The sequence below is a fragment of the Carcharhinus amblyrhynchos genome, chromosome 21, assembly GCF_965287045.1.
Source record: "Carcharhinus amblyrhynchos chromosome 21, sCarAmb.v2.hapA, whole genome shotgun sequence".
In the NCBI taxonomy this organism is placed as follows: domain Eukaryota; kingdom Metazoa; phylum Chordata; class Chondrichthyes; order Carcharhiniformes; family Carcharhinidae; genus Carcharhinus; species Carcharhinus amblyrhynchos.
Genome location: NC_137344.1, coordinates 14,128,842 through 14,155,384, shown reverse-complemented (window position 1 = coordinate 14,155,384; position 26,543 = coordinate 14,128,842). Strand labels below are relative to the sequence as shown.

The window sequence follows — 26,543 nt, the reverse complement described above, 5'->3', positions numbered from 1 at the left end:
TCTATAAAAATTATGAATCTGAATCACTTTTCTACTTAACAAATATTCAGTACCTGGGGTCCTGCTGGATTCTGCTGCTTTTTACCTCTTCATTTCTGGCTGTTAAAATTGAACCAAGGTACCTAAGATCGAAAAGCAGTTGCAGAGCTCTATTTTGGGTTAAAGGGAACACAGAATCGATCTGAAACAGAACACAAATTGAACATGAAAATGTTAACGTCACATCTTGCAATCATGTTCCAAGGAAGTTAGTTCAGTAATCTTTCATGCCAAGGTGCCTCAGAGTCAGAAAAAAAAAAGTTCTTGAATGATGGACTTCTGATTGCTAAGTACAGTTGATATTCTTTAAAACTTTGCCATCACACCTTGTTGCTGAAAGTAGCAGAGTTCCAGTAATTCCCTACAAGGTAAATTTACAATATATCACTCAGCAAATTCTGTTATCGTAGATCTATGGCGACAAACAACTTGTCTTTTAATGAAGAGCTCAGCCTATGCATTGAAAAGTCACGAATTTTGGCCAACAAACAAGAAACAGACATGGAATGGCAATAAGGTTACAATCCAGGAGACACTTTTATCCTCTATAAATTTGTCAAAGGTAATTCAGCTGGTTATCTATCTGCCCCTTGAATGAAAAATAATTTGGAGCAATGGGGATCTAAAACAGAAGATAAGTTGCAACAGAAACAAAACAAATAAAGTCATTAGTTCTCTCCCTGCATCTGCCCTGCCAATGTTGCTGTTGGCTCATACAGGATGCATTGTTGACTTCAGTTTCTTCCAAATGCTCAGAGATCAGACTGTAATTGGAGAGAGTGGGGGGGCGGGGGGGGGGAAGGTGCTCCCAATGTAAGCAGGATCTGCAAGTGTAATCAGGAACTAGCAATCATAATTTTTATTTAAAGGATTACAGATGTCATCAACAACTAATCAAATATAAAGCATATTGCAAACTGATGGTGTGAGCTGCTTATCACCATTGCTAACATGGTCTACATAGATAACCATGGCTACACATACAGTTTCCTAGGCAACATAAGAGACAGAGCCAAAAAAATCCACTATCCCACTGAAATTAAAGACATCCTGTCATACTTTTTTTATCCATTAACAAGTCAATTAATGGAGATTTTGTTTATATATTAATATGAAGCGAAGGACACAATTCCTCATGAGTAAACAAACTGATCAACTGAATTAAATAAACAGCAAGGAGAGGAATTACAGACAATGACGAATAGCTTTCAATCAAACTTGTAGGTATTAATTTTTGAAGTACAGTTCACTACTTGGTATTTTCTTTGAGTATTTTGTGTAATTACAGTATTAATTAGATGCACCAACAATGTCTTGACAAGTTTTTAAAAATATATAAATACGCACCTTATCTTGTTTTACAGAACATAATGTTTCATAACTGGTAAGCACCTCATCCAAACAAGTCTTCAGCAACTCCTGAAGCGTGACCTTAGGGAGAGCATGACCTCCAACCCGGTTTACTTCTTGACATAAGTTAAATAGCAGTGACTGGACGTACCAAGATGGCTATCAAAAGAAAAAACAAAAACACAAAATAAATTAAGTACTAGAATAATAATTGAATGTTCTTGAAATTAATTTGATGATAAACATGTGGTTTAGTAATTATAAAACAATTAATACAAATTGCTAAAGCGACTCTGAATTTTCTCAATTATATAATGGAATCTTGCCACTAATATCACTTTTAGCAAAAACAAAGGAACTGTGGTCTCTTTGAGAAGCCTCTCAAGTTAAGCTTTGAGAAAACTATTTTTAGAGAGCAGATTTCTTTCATTCAAAATGGTAGCTCAGAGAAGTTACTGTTTTAAAACAGTGTCACAAGTAGGCTTTTATTGGCATGGCAATGAAGTTACTGTGAATATACCCTTGTTGCCACAGTCCAGGTACACTGAGGGAGAATTTAGCAAGGCCAATGCACCTAACCTGCACATCTTTGGGGGGAAACCAGAACACCTGGAGGAAACCCATGCAGACACAGGGAGAACATGCAAACAGACAGTTACCCAAGCCAGGAATTGAGCTCAGGTCCCTGGTGCTGCGAGGCAGCAGTGCTAACCACTGTGCCATCATGCAATTGACACAAAGAAGCTGAGTGAACTTCAACAACGATAATTTGATACGAGGTGCCTCAAAGTATTTTCATATCAACCACAAATATTAATTCAGCTCCTTCAGTTGGACCTGCAACATCTGGAAATCTCATTACCGGGGTGTATATGAAATACGACAGTCCAAAAACATGGACACAATTTTCAAAGATAGCACAATTCTTTGACACAACTTTAAATGTAGAGTCTGATAAAGGGATTGAATTGCATTGCAGATTAAGAATAATTTTTGCACCTCTGGCAGCTGGGCATAAATTCAGCAAGACAGGAAATTCACTTACATTAATGACCTGGACATAACTAGGTGCAGAACTGGATGCAGCTCAAATTACAAAATGAATTGAACAAAATGTGCAAACAGGTAAAACAAAGAGAAGTCACTTAATGTAGTCTATTATAGAATGTCACAAATCAGAAGAAAAAGAACACGAGGCATACAACATAAATGGGGTGGAAATAGGTATGGATGAAATAGAAGTAACCTTTAAAAGACTTGGCATTAACCAATGTGCAACAGCAATCAAAGCCAAAATAACGTTAAACTGGAGCTGAAATAATCGACTGCACCTTTATTATTTCATCCCGTTCTAGATCCCAATGAAATACAGGGAGGTTCAAGCCTTACCACCCAGTGAAGGGTGGTACGGCTAACCCCAAAAAACTGTGGTCTGATTAGAAAGCAAAATTTGTGCTTTTCAGCACATCAAAGAAGCATCAAGAGGTCAATTTAGATGTAGGGAAAATTGTTAAGAATATGCAGGAAGTAAACCAGGTGTATTACTTTAATTAGTGGCTGCTGGTCTTAAGAAAACTACCCTGAAAGATCTAGCAATCTCTGTAGAGATCAAGGGCAGTCACATTCAAGTATTTTTAAAGACAACAAACTAGGAAGCTAAAAGCATTTATTTTCCTTCACTTTTAATTGACATTTTCAAATAGTGAAATAAATGATGATTGGATTTAGAAACTAAAATATTACGAACAAACTGAAGTGAAATGGTGTCATAATGGAGAAGTGTGATCATTCACTAATATAAAATCAGCTCTTCCAAACAGTTGGGAGTTTACAGCAATAATTATGAACTTGGTAATCCTTCAGAAACCCAGGTTACATCTCATTTGAAAGATGTACATTTTTCAAGGGTTTTCATAGCAAGACGAGCAGTTTAAAAGCAGAGTATTCTGTCACTGGGATTGCAGGCTGATGGAACCTCCACAGTGCACTCAGGAAGAGCGTAGAATAACTGCGGGCACCTTCTAAATTTCTGCATTAATCTTCGCATGTATGGATGTGTTGGAAAAGCTTCCCTACATATGGAAGCATCAGTAGCCTTGTGAACAGATTTGGACATTCGGGTTAAGCTGAGCCAAGGGAACAAAAGAACATATTTCACATGTCCATTTCTTTTTTTTCTTCTCTATGACTAATTAATAAAAATCATATCAGTACTGAGCAGACCTCACAGGAGGAAAGAAGAAGCCTGGCTGGATGGAACTGTAGTCTGTTAGTAAAACATAATAAAAGTTTAAAAAATAATTCCAAAAAAAACTCTCATTTTTGGCCTACCTTAATCACATCAGGGCCCACTTTGTCCAAGCATTAAATCAGTAAACATACAAAAGAAGCCTTCCAAGAAACAGAATTCCCATTCCATTACTATCATCAGATTGAATGTTTCAGTGGTAGTATTGCAACTATCAATAGAATTTTACATTTCAGTTCTGTATTGTATGTAGTCAGGGTTTATATTCTTGCCACATGATCTAGATTAGATTACAGACATCTGTGGCTTCACATTACTTTGAGCACTACTTTTATTGCCTCAGAAATAGCCTAGCAAATTCCAGCAGCAGTTGTACTTTACTATAAATAACAGTAGGAATAATTACGTACACGTGAACTGATGAACATTCTACACTTGTTGCTTTCTGCAATTATTCTAAATTCTGGGCTAACTATAGTGCAAAGTGCCATGTATTAACATCATTTGCAAATTTTATAAAAATAAATGTTTTAATTCAACAGTACTAAAAGCTGAGGCTATAGTTTATCTGCTTGTGAAAATGTCTGGATTTATTTGGTCATACGTGGAAGAGGACTTTTATGACATAATTGTAATTCTTCATACTAAGAGCTGTTACCATCAGCAGCCTCTATTTCCTCAACAGTTTGGAAATTACCTTAACGACTAGCAATCCTACAATTAATGCAACAAATATAGGGAGGAGGTGAAGAGTTTTCACAGTTTTGGGAGTAGTGGGCATAAATGTAGTAAAAATAATCCGAAGAGTTACAACACAGAAAAAAAAACAACAATCTTTTGAACCTGAACAGGAAGACGAATTTTGGATGTAACACTATTTCCAGCTTCTGTTTCCTCTTGAATTTCAATTTCATCCCAGTTGGTGGCTGTAGATAAAATAGCTCCAGCCGTATGAGAGTGCAATGTTGGACTGAAGTGGTCAACAAGGGCCTTAAAGAAAGAAATCAAAAATATCTAGTTATAAAGGAATGAGAAAACGATGGCTAGTCTTTACACCAGTAAATTGGAAGTTTCTGTTTCCAGTCGGAACAATAATTGTAAAAAATGAGATTTCTCAATTTCACTGAAGATTAAATTTACAACGTTCATGCTTTTAAATAGGCATCCAATCCAATAAGGCATGCTGCCAATCATATGTTCAAAAAGTTTGTAGCACCTGTATGTAAAACATCTCTATTTTACTAGATATGAGAGCTTTAGTCATTACCAACAACTGTAGCCAAGCTACAAACATCATGTAAAAATCACTTCATCTCACAAACGTTGCTCAAACTAAACTATAATTAATCAAAACCCCTATGTGTGGGAGCCGTTGTGTGCAACAAGTCAGCCTGCACGGTCATTGGCTTTGCAAGGCAACATTTCATTTCAGTGGCATCTGAGGATTTGGCTAGACAGTATTGAACTCAATGGTAGGTCAAACCTACCATTTTTTAATCAGGTGAACATTGTAGAAACCAAATCACTTTTCATAGCACATTGATCGCAGGACCACACAATGATTTTAAACAAATTAAGCAGAACTTTCCTTGCCCTGCTGGGCATCCTCAAATGAAATAGAAATTAAAGCTATAGTACCATTGCTTCTAAACGCAGCAAATTATTCAATCAGCTGGTAATTCTGGAGGTGAAAGTTGCAATTTAACCTAATTCTCAAAAAGACACTTTACATCATAGTGAACAGGTCAGGTAATTAAACATTAGATGTTACAGTATAATAACTGAAAACTTTACACATTTGAGACGAATTTCTTCATGTAAAGCTCAATTCCATTTTTGTATTAAAGTCTGTGGATATATTAACAGAATAAAATACAGGACAAAGATTTTCAATAGGCTTGAGTTCTCAAACTCCTGTTAAGATGCTCTCATTTACATTGCAGTATGATTTTGGAAATAGAGACGAAACATATAGCAAAAGGAAAATATACAGCTGTTAGTCCCTGGAGTTGAAACCTTCCTCCTCCTATCTCTCTCTCCCTCTATGTGACATTCAGCTGCACTGGGAACCCTTAGCAATAAGTAGTGACTACTAGGCCAATGTTTTGGGTAAAATTGAAGAAAATTCTTCCCACAGCTCTGGCAATCACTGGGAGCTCTCCTCCAGGGAAACCATGAATTTTTATTATCAATTTATAATGCTATTCAGGCCAGTGGCCTTGTGAAGTCAGAGGCAATAAAATCACCATGCTTCTAATACAAATCCGCCACTTGTATTAGCAGTTAAACCAGCAGCAGATTTGTATGATGGGCTGTAAAATGCAGTTTTTGCTGTGAAAAAAATTCCAGGCCCAGTCCAGCAAAATTCACCAGTAGGTCCTATTAGGATGCGATAACACAAAGTGATTAGGTTCAAATGGAATTGTCCCAATTAAACAAAAAATTATTATATATAGTAAAAGTATGTTAAATCAGATAAAAGAAGAAAGTGCCTCTCTGTGATTGAGATTTACACAGTCATAAATCCAACAGGAATTTTTATAATAACAAGTCTGATTATTTGCATTATTTTCAATCCATTCTTCCAGCTCTTGCATTTAAGTGACAATCTTCATTCAACCACCAGGTTCAGCTCCCACTGTATCTATTTAATTTTAAATAAGTAAGAGGAACTTGGGCTGAAGGCAAAAGGAAACATTATGATCAGAAAACTGCAGCCCCCAATGTACAGCAACAACAGACAGAAACATCCTTCAGTGAAATAATGCGATAATCCAATCCTCCAACCTTCAATTCTGATTCATAATGCCAATCTAAAATTGGAGGTGGCCCAGAAGGATATACGGGGGCTAGGAGACTATAAATCAGCAATGCAAGACTGAACTGGAACTGGAAGGGAGAATCAGTGAACTGGGGAAGTGGAGCAACAGCTGACTGGAGTACACTCAGAGGACAAACATACTTTCCAAAAGGGAAAATAAATCAATCACATTACCCTGCAACTGTTTAGCATTTTTTCTGCTCTGGATTTTTAACTTTTGGGTTACCTTTACAAGCAAAAAGATGAAAATCCGAATTCGCAGAACAATTCTGTGGCATAAAAGCATTGTTTAAAAAAAAACTATTTATAAGCAAATATCAGGTAAATTGGTCACTGACCTTTGATATGGTAACATTCCAAATCCTATAAGCACTCATGCTCTGTTGCAACAGCTGATCCTTCATTTCCTGCCACTTAGCTTGCGTTGGTTTCACTTCTTGCAGCTTCCCTTTACCCAGCTTCTTGACAGGACGGGGCTCACGTATGAGTACATCATTACCACTTGATTTACCCAAAATACACTGCTTTAGATGAGGGCAGAGTTCTCCTATAGATTGGCATAACCGTGCCATGAACAGGACAGCACTGAGATTGGAATCATTAGGAGTGTATGTGCAATTTTGTAATTTCTCTTCTGCCATTTTAAGCTCTGCTTTCACACAGTCCAGAATATACTGTACACAAGAAAGGCAATGTGTCCGCAGCATTTCTTCAACCTTAGCTGTATCAGCATACCTATCAAACGCTGAACTCTGTAGCTGTAAGGACGAGTGTTCATTTAAACTGTCCCTAACAGAAGAAAGATCAGGTGGAAGGTATGTAACCAAATCATCCAATTTAACTTTTAATTTGGAGTCAAGTGCAGTACAGAAACTTTGAACACAAAGTGTGAGAGCTTGGGCTTTCATAGAGAGTCCACTCTTTACAAACTGGCTACGATTTGTTACACTGACCCAGGCAGTATCTGCTAAAAGATCATTGCTGCTCTCTGACCATAGAAATGCAGCAACATTGTACTCAAACTGAACAGGTTTGTGTGGAGCAGTGCTGGAGTTCTTGACCTGAAGTTCTTGTAGAGCCGAAACCAAGAGCTGTTTGGAACTGTTTGAGATGGATTCTAAACCTTCTTTTGTCAGTGCCTAGAGAGAAAAAAAGGACTTTTATTAAATACGTCTTAACAGAACAAAGGTCCCCAGATACCACCCGCGGTGAAACTTCTGTCGATATTTCTATAATTACATTTTAAATTTTATTAATTAAGATACAGACCTCTTTGATTTTCTTCTCAATGTGACAATACACATTTATATTCATACCTTTATTGCTGAAAAAAGATACATACTGTTGAAGCTTCATTTTGTACTCATCAGGACAGAAATGACAAAAATACCAAATTTCAAAACGGAACAAATAATTTATACTACATAAAAGGGTGCAGATTGGTTGACAAATGGATTTTGATTGATCAAGATGTTGCCCTTGGGAATGCACCAGGGACAGCTGCACCCCAAAGCCTTTGCTTAATTGAAAAAGGTGCAATGCCTGGACATGTTATTTTTATTTGCAAGAGGACAGACAGGGTCCTGTGTATGAATGTGTAGATTCTAGATGTGGCCACATTACAAGCTCAACCGATGATCTAAAATTAGTTGTTAGTGCAATTCTGCAGTTGAACAACAATGCCAACTGTGTTGCGGCTCACTTACATCTGCTATATGCTACATATATTCATACTCAGGGCACTGTCCTCTGCAAACAAGAAGAACATGTCCTGGCATTGCACCTTTTTCAACTAAACAAAAGTATTCTCTGGTGCAATATCTCGACCAGAGTTCACCTGCCTGTTTCGAATTTAAAAATCTTTGGGATAGTGATTCCCTCGTGCGTTCTCCATGGCAATGTCACAACCAATCAGGACCCGCCTCCCAACCAATCACCACCCTCTTCGCTTGTCGTACAAGTTCCTTGTTCCTTTGAAATTTGGTATTCTTGTGATTCTGTCCTAATGAGTGCAAGGCGAAAAGCTTTGACAGTGAAGTTATGAACTACTAAACTACAATACCTTTAACAGAATACTTCACAAAGGATTTATAAAAACCTGAAGGATGAAATGAATACCAAGCCAACAAAGGAGATGTTGCAGCAGTGACCAAAAGCTTGGTCAAAGGTGTTACAAGTGATCTTAAAGGAGGGGAGGAAGTTAAGTAAGTTTAAGGAGAGTTCAAATCATGGGACTAGGATATGGAAAAGAAAGCCACTACTGGCAAGACAACAGGGAGGTGTATAAATCAGTAGCGTCTGTAGAACAAAGCTCGGGAAAGGAAGGGGATGGAGGAAAGTTGCAACATTGGAGGAAGTTTCAGAGATAGGGAGGAATGAGCCTTTAGATAGAATTTAAAAAGTAGGATTAAATTTTCATATTTGAGAGCTCGAGAAGACTAGGAGGCAATGTAGGTGTGTGCGAGAGCAGAGGTAATGGTAGAATAAGACCTGGCACAAGAAAGGATATAGTCAGCAGAGTTAAGGATGAGTTAAAGTTTATAGGAGGAGGAGGGATACAAAAGGTCAGTTAAGAAAGCACTGAATAGTTGAGGTAGGAAGTCATGGTGGAATGAGTGAGTGTTTCAGCAGATGTGTTAAAGCAGAGGCAGAAACACTAAATGTTACAGATGTGTAAGCAGATGTTCTTGCCAATAAAAAAGGTTTAAAGTTGGAAGCTCAGCTATATCTCAGATATGACATCAAGGCTGCAAACAACCTCTAACAGCTCAATAAAGTGACATCAATGGCTCAGGATGAAACTGATGATCTATCTAATAATCTTGAACAATGAAGAGATTTGTTCTGTAACTTCACAAACTATGGCAAGGAGTTCTCTGATGAATCAGATACGCTATGGGGGCAATTCTACCAGCCCACTGCACTGTTCGAGAAGTGCAGCAGGCCAGGAGACATCAGTGACAGCCATTTCGTGAGGTTCCCGCAGGGCATCACAGCATCCGCACTCTCCGAGCATAAGATTTTTGACAATCAGGTCTGCACATTAGATCTGGTCACCAGGATTTGTGTGTGTGTGTGTGTGTGTGTGGTGTGTGTGTGTGTGTGTGTGTGTGTGTGTGTGTGTGTGTGTGTGTGGTGGGGGGGGGGGGGGGGGGGGAGGAGAGGGAGGGAAAGAGAGGGAGGGAGAGAGAAGAGAGAGAGAGAGCATCATGACAACATAGGACAGGGTGATACGGGAGTCCAGCAATCGGAGGCGAGGGGGTCGAAAGGTCAGCAATGGGGTGTTGATGGCCAGCAATGGGGGACCACTGCACATGCACTGATCTCTGTACTGACAGTTTGGCAGATGCGTAGTGCCCAGTTCAGCGCTATGCTGCCAGCTTCTCAGGTGACAGCCCTGAGCTCCCTGATTTTCATAGTGAATCACACTAGGGCACTATGCAGTGCTCAGAGTGGTCGGAGATTCATTCAGGAAATCATGCAACAAAAAAAACTGAAGGGGCTTACTCCCAATGTCCCACACGTTGGGAACTTAGAGGAACTGAGCGAATCCCAGCCCATGTCTTTCTGTGTAATGTTAGATGCTGAATGAAAGGTAAATAAAACCTCTTTCTTATTTTGATATTTCAAACATTTTAGAAATAAAAAAAAGCCCATTTTCTTGACTTTAACCTTTGAAACCCATCTTTTATCGTTATTATAGAGACCACAGAGAAAGTGAGTCATTACCTTCCCTAAATCTACAGATAAAGAATAGATTTACAGTATGAATATACCGAACACAATAATGTGGACAGCAAAAAAGATTCTATAAAACTGAAAACTTTAGAAATCACTAGCTGGAGGTTACAACCAGTTTGAGAAAGAACCTAAACCACCAAAAAGCACAAAAGTCATTTGCATTTATGCTGATATGGCTTGATGTTATCTACCTGCAGTCTGTCAAGGAAGAGCTGCTGAAGGAAGTCCTCCCAGAAGGAGAAAGGTTTCTCCAGTAGACGGTAGCATACAGTTTCCCAGTTCTGACTTATTGATTCACTAGTCAGGAGCTCCCACACTGCATCTCGAATTCCAGCAAGACCCTTCAGACTTTTCACATAGATCAACAGGTTTCCAATTCCCATCTTTATGTCTTCCTTACACCTTTTAAAAAAGTTAAAGTCTAAATCAGAATTAAAAAATTAAATCATTACACTAAATCCAAATATTGTTAAAAATTGAGTAAAAAATTTACTTCCTGTTTGCATGATCATTAGCTATTCATTTCTGTCTACATCTAACTTTTTCAATTGCTATACTGCACTAATATTCCTCATTCTGTTTTACCATATTAACTATCATGATGTAAATACATGTCTGACTACTCGGTGGCTCTGGAGGACAAAACTCGAAAATTCCTCCCAAATCATTGCCATCTTGAACAAAATAGAATTTATAATCATATACAGTCCCAACATTACAGAAATTCATGGTCTTATCCAATGAAGCTGAGCCCAAGGACCAGCCAAGCATGTAATTTATTATTGGGATAGGGTAACCGGAGGCTTTTTGGCACAGCAGGTACCATTTATGTCCCTGGGCTAGAAACTCCAGCTTTAAGGTCCACTTCAAACTTGATGGCTACAGTAGGAGAGTTTGTAATGTGGCCAAATGTCTAATTAACATTCTGTAAATCTTTCCAATATGCCTGAAGGTAAGCAGTAAAGGTGGGAGAGTCAGCTGCTCAGCCATTCTGCAGAAGGCAATGGCAAATCACTGCAGTACTTTGCCAAGCATAATCATGAACCAATCTAATCAAAATTCATGGTCGCTAATACCTTCTTAGGGCATGGTACCCGAGGGAGGATTGAGATAAAATGCACCTGTGAATAAAATTTCCAATTTAGCTTCATGCAGTGTTGTATTTCATTGTTACAATAGCATTAGTTTTCATCAACTTGATTCAATGGCAGCATTCTTTATACACTGTCTGCCCCCGCAAAGATGGCCACTGATACACACCTGCGCACGAACAGAAGACTAGTGACACTGGACCCCAGTATATAGCTTTGATTTAACGACAGAGTGGAGAATCAGGAACAGAAACCAGTGTTCATTTGTTGCATAGTCATGTTTTGTACCAGGCTGATTATCATAGAAACCAGTCAAGTTCAAAAAGTCTGCCTTATTTTTCTTTCAAAAAATGAAACTCCCAATGCAGTGAAATATGTAGTACAATGAAAACTGTATAGTGCCAAGCAAACCATAGAGGACTGCTTCACAATCCATATGTGCCAGAATTTCATCACTTTCTGAGATAATCATTTTTCCATTGACACCAGCTTCAGACATTTATCTAACAGTATATTATACTCAAGTTTATCTCTTATCACGTTCAATGGGAAAGAATAGAAGACATTTTGGGGTTTGCGAGGGGAAAATAACCCTGCTTTCGGCCATTGCTTGCTTTGATTTGTTAGCCTCTTGTGATGCAAAAGACAGCAGCTTGATACTGCATTGCTCTAGGGAATCAAAGAAAATTAGAATCCCGTGAGGGAATTGTATGAACTTTTGACCAAGATTAAACAACTTAAGATTAAATGATTGCAAGTAGATTAGGTCGCTTCACTGAAAAACAGTGAAATCAAAAGTATACTATCCACAGACATCACCAACAAATGGAACCTTGCAATGACATCATATCGGTACAACTGCGTTGGCAGAATATGCAAACCTTTTTATATTCTGTGCCAGAGGTTATGGGCTTAAGTTGATGAAAGAATGGAACATAGGGTGAACCAAATGGATGTTGGAAGGAAGAACTTCTGGACTTTCTAACTGAATGAACTATAGCCTCCTACATGTGGTGATTTAGTAAAACTAAATGCTGATGCATTTTCATAACTAAATGCCGGTTTGTAATCAGATCATATTTAAAAAAAACTTACCCATTGATAAAAGCCTTGTTTCTTTTGACTGTCTTTTAGAAATCTGATCTGCTCCCATACACTTCTTCCGTTGCTCACAAATCAGAAATTTTCAGCGCAAAAATAATTGTGGTTCTTTGCCCTCTGACAGCGCGATATATTAAAATTAAATCCTTTTGTTAGGGTGTTCATTTTTAAATTATATTCTCTAATTTGTTCACTACACTGCCATTTGCCTTCTACCTTAAAAACTGTTTTTTAGAAGTTTATTTATTAATGTCACAAGTAGACTTAGATTAACACTGCAACAAAGTTACTGTGAAAATCCCCATGTCGCACACTTCAGCATATGATGGGGTACACTGAGGGAGAATTTAGCATGGTCAATGCACCTACTAGTATGTCCATTTGGACACAGAAGGAAACCAGTGCACCCGGAGGAAACCCACACAAACATGGGGAAAACGTGCAGAAACTGCACAGACAGTGACCCAAGCCAGGAACTGAACCCAGGTCCTTGGCATTGTGAGGCAGCAGTACTAACCACTGTGCCACCATGCTGCTTTAGGAGCAAGATATTGGGGGCAATTCTTCCCCAGGAGGAGTCGGGGCAACAAGACTGCCGGGGTGTGGGGTTGGGAAAATCGGGGCTGGCCTGGACATGCCCAGAGGGGCAGCCAGTGAGCTGGCCAGCAATCGAGAGGCCGGCAGTACGGGCTACTGCGCATGTGCCGATCTCGGCTCTGAAAAATTGGCATGTGTGCAGTGGCCCATTCAGCACCATGATGCCGACCTCTCCAGCTGGAATAGGGCCTGCCCACAGATTTTTAGCACGATTCACGCTGAGGTACTCTGCAGTGCACAGGTGAATGATTCATTTTAAAAATTCCACTCAAAAAAAACCCAACAGGATTAACTCCAGTTTTTATACAAATTGTACACCTAGAACTGTTTTGGGAGAATTTTTGCCATTGATTCAGACTTAGAAGAAAACTTGCAATCTGTTCTTCCTCGTGTACATTTCTCATCAGTATCTAAAGATATAGCTTGCTATAATTTAAAATTTTATCCATCTTACCAAAACTAAATTATCTAAGATCCATCCAAATTTTGATCAAACCTGTGTTAAATGTCATACTGCCCCAGCACCTCTACTTCAAATATACTAGCCATTTCTTAAATTGGTTTTGATTTAGACACTTTTAAAACACTGTCATATTTTTAACACAAATACTGATTCTTTTACTATTACAGCACTCTTTGGAATGGAACCAAATGGCATTCCTCTTACAAAAATTCAGACTCACCTTTTCAATAGTTCTACTAGGTACATTATACTATTAACTTGGAAGCAGCCTGCCCCACTCTCTTTTACTAATTGGATACCTGATCTTAAACTTGAGAAAATAAAGCTCACTATAAAAGGTTCCACTGGTGGGTTTTAGGTAGCCTGGCAAAGTTTCCTAGATTATTTTAAGGAACTACAGCTGTCTACTTTCATATAAAACTGACCCCAATTAGATTGTACATATTATTTCATATGAAAACTACATCTGTTCTACGGTTGTTGTTAAGTTTCTCATTATTTACCTTTTAGGAAGTTTTTTTCACCTTTTATCCTTCTTGCCCCCACTTCGCTTCCAAATTATTGCTGTACATTAAGCTATTTTCTGCACTGTTATTCATTACGATTGTTGTTAAAACTTAATAAATAGAATGAATAAGAAAAAAATGTTTTACTTCTGTAGGGTGAAGCAGAATTAGATTTCTCCAGCAAAAAGAGTGTTTGGAATTTTTGCATAAATAAAAATTGTTGCAAGTATAACGTTCCTCTACATTTTCTTTGCATTGTGCAGGCTACAAACTCCTCTGTATGTGACTTGGGCAATTCACACTTTTAACAAATTCATGACTGACATAACGCTGGAATTTCCCCTGAAGAACACAGCAGTCTGTTTATTTCAATTTGAGATACATTCCAGATTGCTACATGACATCACGCACAAGTGCATCCTTGAGGGAGTGTTAAACAATTGTGTAATTAGTAGGCATTTATTACGCCAATCTTACTCTTCACCCTACCTGTAACCACAACACTAGAGCCTGCACCTTCTCCTTAATGTACTCTATGAACAGTCCATTTTGCCTGTATAGCACACAATAAACAATATTTTTTCACTGAATCCCAATACAATAATAAGTCAAATCAATGCATACACACAAACACATGGACAACTCTTCAGTTTTAAAAAGCCCAATACTGACTTCATCCGAATTTATTTTTAATCTAGCTTTTCTTTAAATAATTTAGAAAAGTAACCAGACGTTGCTGGAAGTTCAGAGTGAAGAGCAACAAGGAGAAAAGACAGGACAAGCTAGTAAAAACTGTTCACTGGCCTTAATCTTGGAATTGATGAAATGCATATGCTCTTTACAATTCTTCACAGAAATCATTGAATCATACAGTGCAGAAAGAGGCCATCTGGCCCATCGAGTCTGCACCGACCACAATCCCACCTAGGCCCTATCCCCACATGTTTATCCACTAATCCCTCTAACCTATGCATCCCAGGACACTAAGGAGCAATTTAGAATGGCCAAGCAACCTAGCCCGCACATCTTTGGACTGTGGGAGGAAACCGGAGCACCCAGAGGAAATCCATGCAGACACAGGGAGAATGTGCAAACTCCACACAGACAGTGACCCAAGCCGGGATTCAAACCCAGGTCCCTGGACTGTGAAGCAGCAGTGCTAACCACTATGCTACCATGCCACCTATTTCTTGTTAAATGCATTTTTGGCAGTTAATCCAGTGTTTCATTTTAATGTCATTGGTTTCTGCTCTTTGGTGTTCATCAACATCTAAATAAAATCCAGTTGCTTACATGTTGATCCACTGCTGAAGAGTGTCTCTCAGGTAATCGCGGTTTATTGGATGAGCAAGAGTCCTCAGAGGAGGCTGAAAATCCACAATAGAAGGTGGTAAATATTTGAACCAGGTCTCAGATTTCATCTCTTCTTTTAACACTGAGATTCCTCTATCTGCAACAATCAAACAAAGAGGTGTTTAGTTACTTGTGCATACAAACAAATATTCTCTCCTGTATTTCCAAACACAATGAACTCTGCCTGAAAGCAATGATCTTCTACCTCAGGGAACGGGATTTACTCTCACATGACTGGGATTTTCGACAAGACACAGAATCAATGCTGTTGTTATACACCAGTGTTTTCTGCAGTGCAGCAGGAACAATCAGCTCCAAGTTCTACGACCACTTTTAAATCCTGGTAGACTTATGTGCTAAGTCAAGCTGCAGTATCTTTCTAAGATATCTCGTATCCCTCCAATATCTCATGCAAGCAATCATTTTTGACAGAAACCATACAATGGACCACAGGAGGCTCAATACCCAAGTCCAATCATGCCAAAAAGCCAACAGTGATCAATATGCAAGCTCTTTCAAAAGGAGTCACTGGATAATGATCATGAGCTTTAACCAAATCTGTTTTTCCCTTCCCAGGGTCCAATTGTACAACTCATTCCCATTCCCACCAAGAATTATCAATTGATTCAGCCCAGATTATAATCCAACCTCGTCTGTACAGTTAACGCTATACAAAACAGCAATCCTTTGGGAAAGTGAGTTTATACTCACTATTTGACCAGACAGCAAAACATATTCAAGAATTTTACATTACAAATATAGTTACATATTCACAAAAAGAAAAATAATAGAAAATAAAGTAAAAAGTAAAGTTTATTTATTAGTCACAAGTGGGATTACATTCACACTGCAATGAAGTTACTGTGAAAATCCCCTACTCAGAATCAAGTTACTGTGAAAATTTCCTAACGTTTTGACGCCTGTTTGGGTACACTGAGGGCGAATATAGCATGGACAATTCATCTAACCTACACATCTTGAGACTGTAGAAGAAACCAGAGCACCCAAAGGAAACCCCTAGAGACACAGGGAGACTGTGTAATCTCCACACAGTGACCCAAACCAGGAATTGAACCTGGATCCCTGTCGTTATGAGGGAGCAGTACTAACCACTGCCATTGTGTCACCTTATGGGACCCTCGAGAACAATGCTAGTCACCACACCCCAGCTAGTGTTTATTCCATTTGTCATCCACTTCTGATGTCAATTACTAAAGAGGTGTCAGTCAGTAATCAAAAAGGATAAGTTTTGGAATAATTCTGTAGGCATTTTACAAGTTTAGAAACAATTTTTAATAGCAAATGACAAAGACAGACCCCTACATACCTGCTGGAGACTCACTTGTGATAGATGCCAAGGTAGTGAAGAGAAGGCTGCAGGTCAGTGATGTATCTGGCACTTTTCCTTCAGTCGGTGTATAAAATACAGCTTGAGCTTGATACAATGTGGTGGCTAACAGTTCAACAAGTGAACATACCTGTGCCTTAATACCAGCACCTAAAAGACACAACACGATTTAATTTCTGCAAGCTTCAAAATGTGAATTAGCCTTTCAATCTTCAAAAGGTACCATTAAGATAGAAAAACTTCTTAATCCATGAGGATCAACTCTGATAATTGATTATAATAAACATACTTTTCCTTTTTAATTTAGCCAAAGGTTAGTTTCAAACACAACGACTCCTTTTTTATTTACAGAAACAGGACAAGGTCCAGTGCTCACCATGATGGGGTTGGCTAAGCAACTGCTGAATTGCTGATTTCCTCGCTAGAAGGAAATCAGCAAGAGCTTGGCGTGGTGAACTGTCTTCCAGGAGCATAATGGAACAAAGAGCCTCTGCAATTGCTTGGTCTGAGACTGCTCGGCCCTTCAGAAGTGTTTTACTCTCTTGTAAAATGGATGCCCTATAAAATAAAAAAAGACTTAGAACCTGTATTCTTCCCGTTTCATATTAGAATGAACATTTCATTTCACAAATAATTAATGCTGACATGCTAGCTCTCACTAAAAACCAAAGGGGTTTTTTTGTGATTTAGCAAGACCAAGGCTAAGTTATTCCCATGAAGCAGAACTGAATAATTAAGAAGCAATGAAATTTAAAATCTTCAGACTGTGCTCATTTCTGATCATGTAATAAAAAGGTCATAATATCTGTACTTTGCATTCCATAATTAAATCACTTTAAGTTCCACTTGTGTTCTATAAAACTACAACTCCTCTATATTAATAACTTCAATGCCACCATCAGAAGTTCGATACTGTCTACTACTGCTTTGTACTAACAATCTTTGTGATCACTGACTAAGGATGTCAAATTCAAACTAACGACAACTGATTCAAAAGGCAGCTGTATGCTATAGCTTCTTTAAATTCAAAAGGAAGTTATTTAGTTTATTTAGCTGTAATATCACTGCAAAATTGGTAAATAGGTACACCTATATGTGCAGTTACTAGAATGCTGCACTAAAAGATAGGAATTTAATTTTCACCTTGTGCTGTACAGTGTGTCACATTTGTTGTGGGGCTGGTGAAGAGATTTGCGCCTGATATTAAGTGAACCGTACAACCCAAGTGAACTCCATTAAGCATTCTCCTGTGGATTTCTGGTTGAAGAAATAACCCCACTAACTGGATCAGCCAAGGAATGGGAACTTGTGTTTATTTTAAGAACCCTGTAACCTGATAAATTTTAATATACAGAAGGAAAGAACATAAATTCTCCATGATTTGCCTTCGGAAACAAGTAGCCACGTCAGTCAGCAGCATCATTTCTGCATATATGTTGAATGTTTACATTATAGCTATATTTATGACCTTTTGTGTGATTCCTTTCTGTTCATAAAGCCGCTGAAAGTCCTGAAATGAACATAACCTTACCCATCATATCTACTTTTACAGAAGTACAGTTCAAAATCCAAGCATGGCTTAGTATATTTTTTAACATTTGAGGTTTGCAATTAAGCGCTTTGAAGGCTGCTGGACTTGACAAAGAAAGGAAAGTTTTCCTGACAATTGTTCACCGTTCATATTTGATTCTTTTTTTCGCACAACTTTAAAATTCTTCCCACATCACCTAAACCAAGACGAATAATTCTGATCAGTTCTGAGTAACTGGCAAGCATAAAGAACAAAATCAGTCATTCTTTGGATCTAAGTAGATATTACTTTACAAAGTTAGCTACGTTTCCCAATCTTCTGAAAACACTCAAAGAAGTATCTGGCACATCTCATTCACATCTGTGCAGCTACTTGTTGGTATTGTTAGGAATCTACATCTCCAAGAATTAAATGCTGTCAAAAAAAAAGGAGAGCAAGTTATTTGGACACTGCCGTAAGGGTTTTTCTTAAAAAGGTTACAAGTTCACTCTGGTCTGAGCTGTTTTACCACCATCCCCCACCAAATAAACCACATAACTTCAGCTAAATCCAAAGACGAAGACACCTAGGCAGATAAGAGTTAATACTTGAGTTAACATTTTTAAAAACTGCTGTTGGCTCCTGCTGATTGGTTGAGTAAACAGGCTGAACATTTTTCTTAAAACTCTGTGCCTTGAGAGCAAACTGTGAAGAAAGTTTGCTCCTCTCTCTCATCTTAGAATAACTTGTCCGTATTTGGAAGCCTGCGGAACTGCGACAAGAAAGAATTAACAAAGACAGTGTTGCACCGAGGATTCTTTGGAAAGGGCGTCCAGATAACTACTGTGACTAGTGCACTGTCTTTCAAACAGGAACACAAAAACCATCAGGATCAAGACCTTTTTTGAACTTTACCCTTTTTCATAAAGTGTTCCCTGACTCCAACCTCCGCAGAGACCTAATTTGTCTTGTCTTAGAACATAAGAACATAAGAAATAGGAGCAGGAGTAGGCCATCCAGCCCCTCGAGCCTGCCCCGCCATTCAATAAGATCATGGCTGATCTGTCATGGCTCAGTTCCACTTTCCCGCCCTCTCCCCATAACCCTTAATCCCCTCTCTTATCAAAAACCCATCAACCCGCGTCTTAAAAATATTTAGCGAGGCAGCCTCCATCACTTCAACGGGCAGAGAATTTCAGAGATTCACCACCCTTTGAGTGAAGAAGTTCCTCCTCAACTCCGTTCTAAACCGCCCCCCCTTTATCTTGAGGCTGTGCCCCCTAGTCCTACTGTCCTTTCTGAGCGGGAAGAGTCTCTCCACCTCAATCCTATCCATCCCATTCATCATCTTATATGTCTCAATGAGATCTCCCCTCATTCTTCTAAACTCTAACGAGTACAAGCCTAGTTTATTCAGCCTCTCCTCATAGCTCAACCCCCTCAACTCCGGCATCAGCCTAGTAAACCTCCTCTGCACGCCCTCCAAGGCCACTTTTGCATGTTCATTGGGATAGTAAAAGGGGCAAATCACTACACTTCTGGATTACAAACTGTATGTTAACTAGTTTTGCAATTTGCTCATTAAAAATGTTTTAGTTTAAAAAAAATCTATTATTTTGAGTTTGTTAGCAAGAAGTCTCTTTTATTCTGGGTCTAGCAGCAACAAAGGTAAACAGCTGGCCAATGTAGTGAGTGAATTTAACATGTACACTTATGGTGCGACCTGTGGAGTAGTGGGGCTAGAGAAACTGTGCACTCCTCCCACATTGGCCGTAACAGTACCTCGAGAAAATTGCCAAACGTGATGTTTGGCTTCAATACAGAGCAAAAAAACAGGAACAGTCTTGTTCAGGAAGTTGCTGCCTCTGCCTGGCACTCCATTAATCAATAGAAAACATCAATCCAAAGACCAATATAAGTTCAGAATAGCAAGATTCTATCTAATGCTGCACAGCACTACATCCTCAAACAAATTACAGATTAGCCCTGTCTTACAATCTTCATTTGTCAGTTCTGCAGTATATCAACATAATGCCTTTGTAGAGGGAACATTTAGGTGAAGGAGGAGATGGGGAAGCCTAACTTGATGGTAACTTTTCAGGACAGAATGACATGAATAATCTCACAGTGTGGAAGATAATAAAAACACCACAAAGATAAATTAGACAGCACCTTTAAAATAGTAAAAATGGTCCTTGCTGCCTCACAGGAGCATGATGCAACCTTCCACAGCAGTTAACTCATTGTTTGAAAGAGAAGCAACCAAAACATTGCAAGTACATAGCAGAATTGGAAACTTTGTGGGAAAAATCACAGTATTTTCAATGTTATACAATGCAGTTGAGAGCTATGGTAACAAATTGCACAATCGCCTCCCCACAAATATATCATGCTCTCTTCAGTCACAAACATCTAACTCCAGACACAATGTCTCAAATCAGTTCAATGGAGTTAGATGCTCCAGCATAGAACTGACACTGTTGATAAGTCCTACTTTATTTCTCTAGTTGCAACTCTATCCCACGAGGTAAAGTAACTCATGGTGACTGAAAATCAGTATGTCCGGAAGTTCTGAAGAAAATTACTTTTCAGTCAGTGATTTGAGTGGCACAGTGGTTAGCACTGCTAACTCACATTTGTGGGGAGGCAATTGTGCAATTTGTTACCATAGCTCTCAACCGCATTGTATAACATTGAAAATACTGTGATTTTTCCCACAAAGTTTCCAATTCGGCTATGTACTTGCAATGTTTTGGTTGCTTCTCTTTCAAACAATGAGTTAACTGCTGTGGAAGGTTGCATCACGCTCCTGTGGGTTCAATTCTGGCCATGGGTGACCATCTGTGTGGAGTTTGCACATTCTTCCCACGTCTGCATGGGTTTCTTCTGCGTGCTCCTACAGTTGAAAGATGCGCAGGTGAGGTCAATGCTAAATTGTCCCTTAGCGTCCGAGCGATTAGCAGGGTAAATACGTGGGGTTATGGAGATAGGGCCTGGATGGGATTGTCGATGATGCAGGTTCGATAGGCTGAATGGCCTCCTTCTGCACTGTAGTGATTCTATGATTCAATAACCACTTAACAATAGAAGCCACCTTCAACATCACAGTTCTTCAGTTTGTATTCACAATACAAGGAGTTAAAAATCAGAGTCAGACCTCAGTATTCTGTATTAATTGAACTCTGGCAATGAATCTTGTCCTGTTTTACGGAAGCCTTTGCAAACTTGTGTTGTGTCTGAAACTCTGCCTTTTTGATCCATGAATTTCAAGCACAGAATTTGCCACAGTCTTCTCAAAAAGACTGTTAAAACAAAAGAATTTCATAGAATCCTACAGTGCAGAAGGCCATTCAGCCCACTGAGTCTGCACCAACCACAATCACACACAGGCCCTATCCTCATAACCCCATGCATTTACCCTAGCTAGTTCCTCTGACGCTAAGAGGCAATTGAGCGTGGCCAATCAACGCAACCTGCATATCTTTGGACTGTGGGAGGAAACAGGAGCACCCAGAGGAAACACACGCAGATACAGGGAGCACATACAGACTCTGCACAGACAGTGACCCAAGCTGGGAATTGAACCCAGGTCCCCGGTGCTGTGAGGCAGCAGTGCTAACCACTGTGCCACCCATGAGAAAGCTTAGACTTGTTGTTGACGTATGAAAACATTGCATGGGCTTTCTAAATTTTTTCAACAACCAACAAGATTAATTCCAATTGCACATTGCTGTCATTCAACAAACCTGACTTTAAACTATGATAATCTTCTAAGGGAGACAATTTCACAGATATAGAGCCAAAACTGGAAAGATGCAGAAACATCTAAAAGGTCATTTTAAAAACACAGCAGCACTTCTACTCAAACCTTTTTTGTATAGGTATTAAAACAAAGCAAATATATTAAAATTGTTTGTGACTGCCAAAGATAGTTATTTTTATTCATGGCCAACTAACCTGAAATGACTTGCCGCTGCTACCTGTCGAACAAGGATGGGAAAGCGGGCCAGGACTGGGCTGTAATAGGAACCCGATGAGTCCAACTGGAGAATACTATGAATGTGACAGCACAGCAGATACAACTGAGTAGCATGGAGATATTGTGATGATTCTAAGGCACTCCAAATTTTCTCTGGCATATTCAGAAGGAGTTTGATCTGTGCTGCCATACTGTAGAATTTCTCCTGGGATTGTTGCTGAGCCTGAAGTAGAAAAACAAAAAAAAAATCACTGTCTCCATTTACATTACTGTTGCTGATAACTCAGTAACATCGTTTAAAGATCAAGTCTGCTGAGGTTATACTTACACCCTGCCTTTTCCCTTCAGAGACACTGATTAATCTGTTGTGTATCACAGGCTGTTTTTACTTTTACTCAGTTTTACTCTGACCTGTCTCGTCATCGGGAGACATCCTGCACTTGTTTTTCATTGGAGTCTGATTACTTCCCATGGCCCAAGGTGCCTTTGCTGGCTTCCCCTCCCCTAACTCAGACAACGTGCTGTCCCTCGAAACTCTACACACGTTGATGGATTCTGTTTCCAGATACCACCACTATTATTTGCTGCCTTTTTCTCCCACATTGTCATAAACAGTCCAGAATGTTCTCCAATTAAACAGCAAAACCAATGCCTTTTCAGTTCCTCCCATTAAGTATGCAGCTTCAATCCTAAATCCACCCTTCCTTTGGAGTTTATTTCTGAACTCTGCATATGCATTAATAACCTAAAACATCAAACTATATACCATGGCAGTGAAAGACAGTTGTCCACCAGGTTCTTCTCCTTTGCAATTTGATTCACTGCCATTCTCAACCTTCAACAACAAGCATCCCACCCCATCAGTGAGCTTTCAATCCCATATAATCTTTACCATAAACACTACATACATCACCTTCATGACACCAACTACTTCTGTTCCAAGCTCACTCCATCCAATTTCAAAACCTTTATCTATGCACCTGTTAGTTCCAGACTCAACTGTTCCAAAGCATCTTGGTCAATTTATATTCTTCCTATTCGTCATTGACTTAAGCCCATCTCAAACAATGCTGCCCATTCCCTTTCCTGTCAACCTACAAAAAAAATTTGAACTCGCATTTAAACCCCTCCATGTCCTCTCTTTTGAACTCTAACATTGTCCAGCCCTGCAGCAGTCTTTCAGAAATTTTTTGATGCCAACTCCTTGTACATCTCCCCCTTTCCTATGCCTTCCACCATCAAAGCAACATACTGGAATTCCTTTCATAAGTTTGGTCAAAGCAATTATTCACTTCTTTTAATGTTTCATAGAACATAACAGCACAAACAGGCCCTTCGGCCCACTAGTTGCGCCGATCACATCTATACCTATTAAGCCATAGACCTATAACCCTCAATCCCATTAGATCCCATATACTGATCCAGAAGTCTTTTAAAAGACCCCAGCGAGTTCGCCTCCACCACCACCGACGGCAGCCGATTCCATTCACTCACCACCCTCTGAGTGAAAAACTTACCCTTAACATCTCCTCTGTACTTGCTTCCCTGCACCTTAAATCTGTGTCCTCTCGTAGCGACCATTTCAGCCCTGGGAAATAGCCTCTGAGAATCCACCCTATTTATTCCTCTCAACATCTTATAAACCTCTATCAGGTCACCTCTCAGCCTCTGTCTCTCCAGGGAGAAGAATCCCAGCTCCCTCAACCTATCTTCATAAGGCATGCCTCCCAATCCAGGCAACATCCTTGTAAATCTCCTCTGCACCCTTTCAATAGCTTCCATGTCCTTCCTATAGTGAGGCAACCAGAACTGCACACAGTACTCCAAGTGGGGTCTGACAAGGGTCTTATAAAGTTGCAGCATTACCTCCCAAATCCTAAATTCAATCCCTCGATTAATGAAGGCCAGTACACCATACGCCTTCTTGACCACATCCTCCACCTGCGAGGCCGGTTTAAGAGTCCTATGGACCCAGACCCCAAGATCCCTCTGCTCTTCAACACAGCTAAGACTCCTACCCTTGATATTGAATTCCTTCATCCCATTGGTCCTGCCAAAATGGACCACTACACATTTATCCGCGTTGAAGTCCATCTGCCACTTCTCCGCCCAGTCTTGCATCCTATCTACGTCCCGCTGCAACTTCTGGCATACCTCCAGACCATCCACAGCACCACCAACCTTCGTATCATCTGGATATTTCCTTATCTGGTACAATTTTTTTAAAATAATTACACTGGTTGGGTTTTTCTACATTAAAAGTTGCTTTATAAATCCAATTTCATGTATTGTTAACAAGATGCCTTTTGCCACTTTAAATATCTATATCTGCCTAAATTACCACCTGAAATTAACATTATGGTCAGTCAGATCAACTTTGCCAATATTTTGAGAGTTGCTCTACATAAAACACAAACTTGCCTAAAACACTGGTGCCTGCATCCAAACCCACATTAACTCCCAAACATCTAACATCCACAGCATTCTTTATAGTATACATTAGAATCCTCTTCCTCAACTCCACTCACATTAGTATGCCTTGTTCTTCTTTTAAAAATATCCCAAACGCTAATCTCTTTGGCCATACATTAATCAGGTTACCTCCCCTGACTGTACAACTAATATACTGTTCTTTTGGTCAGTTAAATAGCGTGAAACGTTGAACAGAGAACATAACAATGCTAAGTACAGTATTAATACAATTCGTAAATGCTGGTTGAGATAGGTGTTTGCTAATGTCATAATAAAACACTGAAAACATTTTAGCTGAAAATTGATGAATACAAAAAAAGTAATAGCCTATATGCTTTAGACATGAATCAAAATTGCACCAGAACGAAGAGAGAAATGGAATGGCAAGTGGAAAGAAAACAAGAAATAAGAAGCTGGAGTAAGCTAGAGAGCCCCTTGAGCCTGGTACATCCTTCAGTAAAATTATGTTCGATCTTTTGTCTCATCTCCACTTTTCCAACATTCTTCAACTTTAAAGTTTGCACATTCTCCTGAGTTTCCTCCAGATGCTCTGGTTTCCTTCCAGTCTGAAAGACATGCTGGTTAGGTGCATTGACTCAAACAGGCGCCAGAGTGTAGCAACCAGGGGAATTTCATAGTAACTTCATTGCAGTGTTAATGTAAGCCTTACTTGTGACTAGTAATTAAACTTTAACTTTTCCCCAAACATCCAAAAACGCTCAACTGAGAATCCACAGCTCTTTGCATTGAGTGTTCCAGAGAATAACAATTGACTCTTATCCAAAGACTGTGTTCCCTAAACCAAATGAAAGGTCACAGATGCTGCCAAATTCTGTGAGCACGTCGAGCCTTTTTTTGTTTATATTCCAGAATTCTAGCATTCGCAGTGTTTTGCTTCTGGCTACCTAGTTCTAGATTCTCATGCCGGGGAAAAAAGGCCCCCAGCATCTACCCAGTCAAAACTCAGAAGAAAAATAAGCTGCAACAAGGAATGGCATGTATAAGAATAGTAAATAAGCTGCAATAAGGAATGCACAGTATAAAAATAGTAAATAAGCTGCAACATGGAATAGCACAGTATAATAGCTCTTCCTCGCTTTCGCTAGTGAAGGTTTCCCTGTGATGAGGACCCCCCCCCACCCCGGTTGCTGTAGAAACAGGGACTGGCTGGCAGGCACACACCTGGCTGCGCTTGACACTGAGAGGAGCCACTCTGCCGGCGGCGGACGGTTTGATTCGGCTGCAGTACTCGTACATATCCCGCACCGAGCTGACCACCTTCTCGGAGCACAGCCTCATGTCGGTGATGGTGTCGGCCGCCTCGATCAGGTCACGGTACCTCTCTCCTACCATCTGGCGCAACTCCTCCTTCTTCTGCTCGATCTCGGCGCGGACCCTCCGCTCCACCTGCCGGATCTCCTCGGTGCCATAGCGCTCGAAGAGGGCGCTGGGGTCCTGGATGTCGCTGATCCGCAGGTTCCTGGCAGGCACGGCCATGTCGCCGGCGACCCACGGAGGCAAATCGCCGCTCTTCCACCCCGCTGGGCAAACCCAGGCCTCGCACAATCTAACCTTCCGATTTAAAGGGGAAAAATCTACCAGAGGATTGCCTGAAGTGGCGGTTTTCCCTTCAACAACAACTCTCTCTAAACAGACGTGGCCTTCATCGATGGGGAACACAGTGCGCTTGCGCAGAGGAATGAAGCCGGGACAGTGCATGCACAGTAGTTGACTTGACAAACATGCTAATTGCACCTGCCGGTCGAGCGCATGCGCACTATTGGAAGCATGCCGGCTAACGCCTGCGCCCTGCTCGAACCATGCCAACCATTGCATTGATGGAACCGAACCCGGCCGACGCGTGCGCACCAGTCGAACCATTCTGGCTGACGCCTGCGCTCTGATTGAACCTGGCCCGACCGAC

At 39.9% G+C, this 26,543-nt stretch overlaps 1 protein-coding gene across 2 annotated transcripts in view; it reads right to left on the bottom strand.

Annotated features, from left to right (window-relative positions):
* The window catches only part of cog1 (component of oligomeric golgi complex 1), a 40,816-nt gene extending 14,296 nt beyond the window's left edge, over positions 1–26,520 (bottom strand). For both annotated transcript variants that reach the window (XM_080209522.1, XM_080209523.1), the window contains exons 1-10: positions 25,802–26,520; positions 22,126–22,370; positions 17,035–17,216; positions 16,638–16,808; positions 15,251–15,407; positions 10,391–10,601; positions 6,797–7,597; positions 4,481–4,627; positions 1,387–1,548; positions 54–181 (exon numbers count right to left, since the gene is read on the bottom strand). In XM_080209522.1, coding sequence (XP_080065648.1) covers positions 54–181; positions 1,387–1,548; positions 4,481–4,627; positions 6,797–7,597; positions 10,391–10,601; positions 15,251–15,407; positions 16,638–16,808; positions 17,035–17,216; positions 22,126–22,370; positions 25,802–26,500 — 2,903 coding nt within the window. In that variant the 5' untranslated portion in view covers positions 26,501–26,520. The remainder of the gene's footprint in view (positions 1–53; positions 182–1,386; positions 1,549–4,480; positions 4,628–6,796; positions 7,598–10,390; positions 10,602–15,250; positions 15,408–16,637; positions 16,809–17,034; positions 17,217–22,125; positions 22,371–25,801) is intronic.
* Between the last annotated feature and the right edge of the window lie 23 nt (positions 26,521–26,543).